The sequence below is a fragment of the Sinohyriopsis cumingii genome, chromosome 18, assembly GCF_028554795.1.
Source record: "Sinohyriopsis cumingii isolate HCF-2022 chromosome 18, ASM2855479v2, whole genome shotgun sequence".
NCBI lineage: Eukaryota > Metazoa > Mollusca > Bivalvia > Unionida > Unionidae > Sinohyriopsis > Sinohyriopsis cumingii.
In genome coordinates, this window is record NC_142978.1 from 88,550,618 (window position 1) to 88,560,563 (window position 9,946).

The 9,946-nt window shown below is 33.7% G+C and overlaps 1 protein-coding gene across 1 annotated transcript; it reads right to left on the reverse strand.

Moving 5' to 3' along the window:
- Nucleotides 1-344: 344 nt before the first annotated feature.
- LOC149777253 (intraflagellar transport protein 20 homolog) lies at nucleotides 345-8,819 on the reverse strand. The gene is made up of 4 exons (XM_089941997.1): nucleotides 8,662-8,819; nucleotides 3,132-3,217; nucleotides 2,334-2,437; nucleotides 345-541 (listed from the first exon to the last, which is right to left on the reverse strand). The coding sequence occupies exons 1-4, from the start codon at nucleotides 8,786-8,788 to the stop codon at nucleotides 460-462; spliced, it is 399 nt and encodes a 132-aa protein (XP_089798123.1). The 5' UTR covers nucleotides 8,789-8,819; the 3' UTR covers nucleotides 345-459.
- Between the last annotated feature and the right edge of the window lie 1,127 nt (nucleotides 8,820-9,946).

Below are 9,946 nucleotides of genomic sequence, written 5' to 3' on the forward strand. Positions count from 1 at the left end.
AGCAACACAATTCAAACTAACTCTAAATACAGTAATAAAGTCTTGGCATCATAACTCCAAAAGCATTAATATATTAAGGTTTTGATTTCACAACTTAACTCAAATATATCCTTGAACATAAATCAAGAGAGGCAACTTAACAAAGTTGTGTGTGACATCCACACTGAAGGCCTTTAATGTGTTATTTCCTTGCACAACGTTTCTTCTGACTATTAAATATGCTAAAATAAATATAGTGTATAATCCCATGTTTCAAGTTTAAATTTTGTTCAAAATTTCATTGGAAAAAAAACCCACAAATTTAGTGCAAAATTGCAAAAGTTACTTAAGAAAAATAATGACAATTAAGACACTCCAGTATATTTAATTTCAATAATGAAAAGAATGGAAAATTATCACAGATGTCAAAGGGACATACATAAATGATAGATATGTACAACATGATTTAAATAATTGTTCTCATTTCTGGAGAATGAATTGTTCTATGAATTCATTCTGTTCACTTTCTTCTTTCTGTAAAGCCTCATATTGAATCCTTAACCTGCAAACAAAGAATATAATCTCATTTTTGTGATAATTCATACAAACATCATTATTGGTATCGTCATCAGTAGTAGTAGCTGTAGTAATAGCAGTATTGAAGTTATAATCTAAAATAAAATATAGTCACAGAACACATTGGGTAGGATATCTTTTTGTACATTGGGCTGAGTTTTCTGCATAATGTAGAAATTAGCATGAATCCTGCAACCACACCAGGGCTCTTAAGGATTGGAGCTTCTGGATCATATACGTATAAAATTCTATAAAAAAGACACCTTTATTTTGTATGATGTCCCAGGAAACTCCCCTTTTTAATATGTAGCTCAACCATGACCAATCTGCAGAACAGCTAAAGGCTACACTTAAAGAAACAGGCATAAAGTCTGCATAACTTATCAACAGTTAATCTTTATTAGTGTAATTAGTTTGTGAAAAGGACTTCCACTCTTAAGGATACTATGATGTACAAAAAAACATGATGATCTCTTCAGTGTGCATGTAAGCACCTCCAATTTTTTGGCAAATAAATAATGCCCTATTTTGTTGAAACAGTGTTTAAAATAAATTAATGAACACAGCAATAAAAAAATCATTAAAAGCAATCAAAACTTTCTCAGTGATTGATTTTGATAATTTTGTCAAATCATCGATACGGTTAGATAATAACTGCTATTTAAGTAAATTTATTTTTACTGTGGCATAACAGTATCAGAAGATCCTTTTCACAAGACTGCAGAAAAGTATGTCAGCTTGTAGGAATGATGCAACAAAATCTGTTTTCATTTTTGACAAATGGATTTATGATGGAAATGATACTAATACCAAGAAAAGGCAAAAACATTTAAGTGAAATTTCTATTTTACTGATGATATTTGAGTATCAGCATGTAAAGCTTGTGTGAATTCATCTTAACAACATCTGCAGTTTCAAGCTATTTAGTTCCCGTACATGTACCAAGATTAATCCGTCTTTTCTACAGAACCCACATTATATTCAACTTTTACAACTTCAGACCAACTTTCATGCCATTTAACACTATTTTTCAGCATAATGTTGGAGAAATTAGCATCAATCATGTAATATGTCAGAGAACAGTCTGAAATGCTGACAGGGAAACTATTGTAACAAAAACAGAGGTGTCAAATTGAAAGCAAGCCGACATTGGAAGCTGACATGAACCCTTTAAATCTGTACAAGTAAACAAAATATGTAAATATAATATACCATAATACAATCTCCAAAAGTACATTAATTTTGCAAAATTAACGTGCTGCTTTTACATACAGCACTACATCAGCACAGACTCCTTCATTATATGATGCTTCCTATTATAAGGCTTAGATGACTATGGCTCCCATTAAGTAACAGAATAATTACATTTCATCAACATCATTGTACAGTGACCTACTATCAGGTGGTAAAGTCTATGGTTCCCATGAACATCATTATAATAACGACTGTCATAATGAGGAACTGATGTAATTTGCTAACTTACAATGCGAAGAAATGCGTTAATTTTAATTCCCAATTTCTCTTATTTACAATGGAATTGTCCCTTAAGGCTTCACACTCAAGATATATTACCCAATATGTAGAACTAATAGAAGTGTGATTGTTGTAGCTTTTGTTGTTAAAATAGCTAGTTCTGTAATTCTGACTAATGGATCAATGTATATATAACTAATTCTAAGTGCATGGCTCAGAACAGAACAAAATGGAAAACTGAAATGTCTATAATTACCAAATCTTTTTTTATTCAAATATAAAATCGTGTTAAAATTAATTCTGACCTTTCCAGCTGCATCTTTTTCTCTGTGATTAGTGCCTGAAGCTGCTGCTGTTGAGCTTCTCTCTGCTTGGCTATAGATTTCAGCATATTACGTGACCCAATAGCCTTAAATCAAATACAGATGTTATTTAATGTCAGCAATGGATTTTAGAAGCACAAGTTACAGGAGCATGGAAGAAAGGGACACAACACCTTCTTTAACCAGTGGATTTTAACTTTTGATGAATCATCCCATAAAAGGGAAAACCACCTGGTTATTAATTAAAAAGTGAATTTCTGCTGATTATCAGATCCGAATGACAGGTAAAAAGAGGGGGGAAATATTTAAATTGTTGATTTCTAAAGATTATGAGATCCAGAAGCCTGGAAAAAGGGTGTATGTGTGTGTGTGAAAATACTTAAGCTGTGGATTTCTGCTGATTCTGAGGCCTATTACACTGCAGCAAAGGGAGTTGATTCATTAATACAACAATAGATCTCTGTAGATTTTGAGACCTGATACTAACAACAAAAGGAATGGTCATGATATAAGTAGTGGACATTAGCTTCCTATGTGATTCAGTTGCCAACACTATGGGAGATAAATCAGTATTTGCTTAAATCACTGAAGTGCAACAGTTTTCATTGGATCCACAGCCTACAACAAAAGGAGCATTATTACTTGAGCAGTGGAGTTCTACTGATTACGATACCAGATTTTTTTTCTTCTGGAACATGAGAGATGAATAATTGTATTTAGATCTTTGACATAAACACTGCAAAGGGAAATAACAAAAATACACATAAATAATGTCCTCACCTTCATTTTCTCCTTTTCAACCTCTTTAGCAACGTTATCCACAACATCTATGAACTGTCCAACAATCTTTTGAAAATTGGCAATTTCTACAAAAATAAGGAGAGTATGTTATCAAAAGTTTGTAAATTTGTATCATTTAAAAGAGTATGAAATCATGTATAAATAAGTATATTTGTATAACAAAAAATACATTTATGCATGCACATCTGTGATATTTCAAAATGAGGAAGAATTGCTGATCATCTCACTCCCGAGTTCAATTTCTTATCCTATGACGTTGCCTAATGCCAATTTTTCATATTTATATTAAATTATTCACCTGTGATACAAAAGTCTATTCAACTTGTCTTGCAGTCCTTTTCTCAGATCTTAGTGAGTTGGATAATAACTCTCCTCTTGCAGGGTGGCTCAATCCATTAATGCAGTGCTGTCCAACCTTTTCAACACCATGGGCCACTGAAAAGTGTTTTTCTTGAAGCCATGGACAACAGCAGAAAATCTGTTGACCAGCAGATAGGTAATAATGGTGGATATCTTGGTATCTAGGCCGTACTTCTTCACTACATTGGCCGTATTTGTCATTTTAATGCTTCAATTCATTGTTGAAGAATAGCTACAGTAAAATTTTGTCGACAACAATGAAATTAAACATCAAAGCTTTGAGGTTATTATATATTTGGATCCAGAAAATATTCGTACTTTAGGTGTTACTATTTATAGATTCTTCATGCGCAATTAAATCACTTTCACAAAAACATATTTTCTCACGTCGTTCATTCACTTGGCTTGTTCTCCATACATGGGCATATTAAAGGTTTTTATAAACAAATTTTAAACTATGTTCTTGTTATTTGTCATTATTGATGTAGTAAATCTATCTAGCTATACATGTGTATACAGGGATCGTCCTGGGCTTCGCCAATGTCGCAAATTGCGATTTTTTTTCCTTATTGGCGACAAAAATATCCCATCTGGCGATTTTTTTGGTGACAGACTTTTTGGTTATTTAATTTGTACATACAATCATAGATTTGGACTGGATAAATTAAAAGGGAGAACGAAAGGAAGCCACAAACTTGACTAAGCAATGCATTGGAATCAATCTGTTACACAAACAATCCTTTGTTTGTATTGACAACCCCATCTTTACAGTGCATTGTTACATCATAATCTGCTTATGCTGACATCTGGGTTGAGTACTGTATGCTGTGATACAGTCAATCATGCTACCGAACTATACCTACAACTGACCGACTTCTAAGACGCGAATAGAACAGATACATTTAATTGAATGGCTAAATCTTCTGTTGTTTTTTTTTTTTTTACATATACCAGTACAATAGTTTTGCTGAACCTTCATAGAAAACTGATAACCTTTGAAGTACCGACTACTGTGTATAAATACAAAGTAAATGGAAAAAATCTCAATCACAATTATGTCTGTCGCCAGTACAGCATTTTACTCATTGATCTTTTCCTTTGCCATCAATCCGTGTTACGGCTGCTGAGACTTAAACTCCGAAACAAGAAATAGCACCAAAAAAAACCAACCAGTTTTGCATAATTAATAATAATTATTTATTTCTCAAAATACAAGAGTGAAAGAATCTCTAAACTGGGTGTGAATTTATGCTTATATATACGGTCCAATATTGCCAGGTGTTGACTCGTGTAAGTTTCATTCGTGGGAATGGAGATCCTATTTTGTTTGTCGAGAAAATTTATACAGCATTCAGTGACCATTCTTGGGATTTAGGAAGCAATTCACTACAAGCTTTGTGAAGCTAGCCATAATGGGGGGGGGGGCTGCTGATAGACTACTGGTGTCACCTGTCAGTGCTGTGGACTGTGAACGTGGATTCAGTAAGATGAACCTCATAAAAACTGACATCAGAAATAAACTCTGCATCTCATCTCTCGAGAATTTCATGAGAATCAGCATGTACAGATGTGAAAAATTTGACTTTGAAACTACATTCAACAAGTGGGCAGCCCTAAAATTGCGACGGATCTTCATGTAACACTTTGTAACATTTTGTTAATGCTTGTTGTAATTAAACAATTAACTAACCCATCTTTTGTAATTTTCATTGCCTGTTACATTAATAGACTAAATGAACACTTGGAAAAATGTGCACTACTTGTTCTGGCGACACTTTTTGAAAATTGGCGACAAAATATTGAGGTTGGCGATTTTTTTGGCGACAGCTTTTTAAAAGCCAGGACCATCCCTGTGTATATCAGAAAAAAAATGCCAAATGATGTTTCATTTTACTGAAGAGCTGAACTCGAATATAAATATCAACTACTTAGGAAATCTCTTATTTTCAGACTTTCCTGTTAAGGAAAAATACCCAAACACGACAACAACAAAAACTTTCTACAACTGTATTGGAGCACATCATAGTTACTCCTCTATAATGAACATGCTTTGATGAAACAGGCTGTGACATTCTAAGCTGCAGAGATGGATGTTGCAAATGACACAGCCAAATTTGGTTTCTTTTCATCTCTTTTTTCCATGTTTGGTGCCTTATTTGAAAGATCACTATGTCGAGAAAGGCAGACATCTCAGGCAGATTTGTGTCTGTCCAGTTTGGTTTTGCAATCTGCCTGTTGTTCAGCTGAAAATTTATTTGTTTCAGTTACGATCCTTAAAAAAGTCCAAATGGAAAATATAAACTGAAATGGCGTTGTTCTAGAGCTGTTTCAAGACATTATGTGACGGTGCTGAGTGCTGAGTAAATGGACTTATGTTGTTATCTTCCTGTCTGCAAACCGACTTGGCTGATCATCATCAGTGTCACTTGAGCCTGATGACATTTTAATGTAGATATATGACGAAAAAGATTCAGATCCATCATCTTAAATGGCATCATTATTTAAAAAATGTGGTATTTCATTTGAACTGAATCCACAAAACTTGTTTTCACTTCCAGACAAATCACTGTAATCAACATATGAAGACGAAATAACCATGACAAAATCAGAGAATTCCCTTCGCAAATACAATGTGACTTCCAGTGTCATATGTGATATGTTTTGATTGAAATTTTGCATATTAATATGAATGGAAGAAACTGACAACAAATATTCTTAATTTTGTATTTTTATTTTATATGGCCCATAATTATAACCTATTTCGTGTTTTAAACTCCTTAAAGCTCCATTATGCATAACAATGTTTGGAAAAAGACTTGCCATATTTTCTGCACATTACATTTTGAATTGATATTAATAATGTAAACTTCAGATTCATATTTGGAAAACACTTATAAGTAACTTACATATGTGAAAAGGAGATAATAGTTCCATCAAATTGAAGAATTACCATCGGCTAACATTGCCATTTTGGATGCAGTTTTGGAAAACCCCTCTACATATAATTTGTCGGTTAAATTTAAATTTATATGGTCTAATATTAAGAAATACGTCATTAAAACCAGATGTTAGTAAAGATGATTTATTAGTTTTGACCTGTATTTGGTTATCATGTGGTGAATCAGCTGGTAAATTAACTGAAGATAGAACCTTTTCATGGTATACACTGTGTAGAGCATAGAAATGCATTGATAATTGGTAATGGTAATAGCATAGTTATGCGTAGATTGGGGCCAAAGGTAAAGGCATGGAAAACCATACCTAGGGAGTTAAGGGTTAAAGGTATGATAGTAATCCAAACTTTGGATAGGCGTACAAAGTCATGTACCATCTGTACCAAATTTACTACACAATGCAAAATGTAGCCTGAAATATCAGCGCTGATTCTTAAATAGGTCACTTGAAAAAAGGAGACAAGTGTCCTCACTTGTATTATTTGTATTACTATATGTATGACTGATAGTTAAACTGTACATAACGATATGAGCCACTGAGGGGTATAAGGCCGCTGAATACACATTTTACTCAGACAGCATCATATTTTCCTTAGAAAGTTCATGTGTTGCACTGCAACACATTTCCTTGGGGGCATGAGTTACATCATAAGGTCATGCAAAATATATCTGTTGGGTTTTTCTTAGGCTTTGCTGACACCATTTTAGGTGGCAGGGTACAGTTTCAATAAATTGGCCCCAGGCAAATTTCTTAACTTTAGGCTATGGTGTGACTTTTTTAGCTATTATTGTTTACTATTTAAAGATATGGATATATTTGTGAACTAGGTGTTTCTGGCTTGTGTTGTTCTTGAAATTGATGTCAGGCATGTACACCTTCCAAAGTTACTCTGCAGTAAGTTGATAGTGAAATACCAATAGTTGGCTAGGAAGAAGAGCTAGCCTCCCATAGCAGTAAACACATGGGTTTGGGGCAAATAGAATATCTCAAAAACGGCTTGGATGACTACTATTTTCAACTGCATCAGCCTGTTTAGTACACACTGTTTTGCAGAACTGTCATCTAGAAAAAGGGCTTGTGTTTGCACTGTGAGCATCACATGGTGTCAAAAATGACCTTCTGACATGAAAATTACAGGTAGAAATTTGGGGCTGGAGTGCATAAACTTCTTCTGCTATGAACTGCCATAGTCCTACAATGTAAGACATAGCACATGTTGTTTTTGTTTAAGTGCTATGTCTTACTATCCAAATAACGGGCTTATATAGCATGTTCCGATGTCGTTGACATCGGAATGAGTAGTCAAAGTTTCAGGAATATCTCACACATTTGGCAGCATATATCAACGCTCTTCCGCTAATTTATGTGTAATTAATATACTTATTGTGCTGTCTTTATCCTGGTGGAAAGAAAATATGACACTAGCAAATGGACGCATTTTCATGTTCAGTTGACATACATTTGAAGTTGTTGCAATGCGACGGTAGTCAAGGTATGCCGAAGTATGTTTGAGTAGGTTGATGCGGTGGATATGTTTCTTGAATGAAACGAAATGTTGCTTTACAGTTCCAATTAGCATAATATATTTTTATTCATTTCATTAAAGAATAATACTTCAACTTAACCCAAGTTTGGCATTCCTGGCTTTCATCGTTTGTAGGCCAACGAAACTTAAAAACAAGTCCATTTCTTTTGTGAGAATTTGAATTTATTAGAGAAAAGACATCAAGGTAAGTAAAGTCTGGCAAAAACATTATAACTTTACTTTGTAGAAAAGCGTCGTTATTGGTTGCCATTTGTGTGATATTTCTGACTTTCGTTACAGCTAGTCGACATCAAAACACGATACATAACGCCGTTAGTTAGGCGGTAAGACCCATCACCCCCCCGAACAAATATATCGGATGATGTGTCTTACGTTGTAGGACTATGAACTGTCATTGACTTCTTCGGTCAAGTGGATACTGTTCTTATGCTTTGTTTTAAAATAGGTATAAAAAAATATGGACCTTTTTGACCGCACTTTTGTATTTTATTTTTTAATGATTTTTTATACTATCTCGCTGATTGCGGCATTAAATTTGTACATAAAATTTGGCCCCAGTCCCTTTTACGAAAATTGGTGACAGATAAAACATACAGCAGGACCATGCCATTTATGGGTGTCCGATGACTTAGAAATCGTCATACTCACTATCTACAAACTCTTTACATTCTTCCTTTAGTTCATTTGTTTGTGTTGAGACTTCTGGTTCAAGAACTCGAATTTTATTCAGTTCATCGAAATGTAAGCCAGCTCTTGACAGTGCTTCGTCCGCCATCGTCAATGGAATTCGTAAACAATAGAAGATACTTTAGTTTCGTATAAAATATAGGTGGTTTTTGTTTTTGTTTTTGTAGTTTCGTATCGACCACTTGTCTCGACATCAGGGTACCGATTGCATTTACATAGACCTCAGTGCTACTGTTTGGTGAATCAAATGCAGTTTCTATTCTTAGCGTGTCACACACTGTCAGAGAGACCAGTGTTAGACTGTCAATTTAATCAGGACACAACAAGGTACAGGTTTGCTTTTAAGAGAGATAACTCTGCTAAATAGACAGGAGTAAGAGTTATCCAGTCACAAAAGATACAACTCATAAAAAAAGAATATACAAATTATGATCTAGATACGAATTAACATAATTTTATTTGGTGCCATGATTCTCAACTTTTTTTAAGCCTACAGAAATTACAACTCTTACGGGATGCACCAATCAGAATCACAGCTAATTTTTTTGTTTATTTCTAAATACAGTATTCACTACAGGTTAAGCTCCACCTAATCCCCTTGATTGTGCAACTTGCATCTTTATATCAAAAGACAGATAATATAGTATGTACCAGCTTCATGCGGTCGCTATATGGACATCAGAGGTGGCATGTTGCACACCATGTGCTGCATATGGTATTGTATACACATATTGCCTTTGAAACTTTTTAATTAATATCACTCAACACAAATTTTCCTGGTTTTACTTTTATAATTTTTATGATTTAATCTGACAGTCCACTGTAACAAAATATGTTATATTTAACAAGGATGAATTACCAGTTCTGGAGGAACAAAATATGCAATTTTTGTCCTATCCTACTGAAAACAGTCGGAGCCATTCTTACTGCAAGTTAGGTTATGAATTATCTATACTGAATTTTTAACTTAATTGATATGTTTCTATATATGATATCTAATAACCAATGTAGAATGTTGTTAATCAGGTCATTGATTGTGTGTAATTCCGAAATTATATGTAATAATATTTAAATAATGTTAAATGATATGCTATAATGTTATTTCTCCTAATATTTATATGTGTAAATTGTAGTTTTTCACTTGCCATTTAACAAACAAATCACATTACTTCAGTTCATTAATAAATATTCACATCACCGAATCTAAACAAATAGTTTATTATTATGCTTAAATAGGCAGTTAATA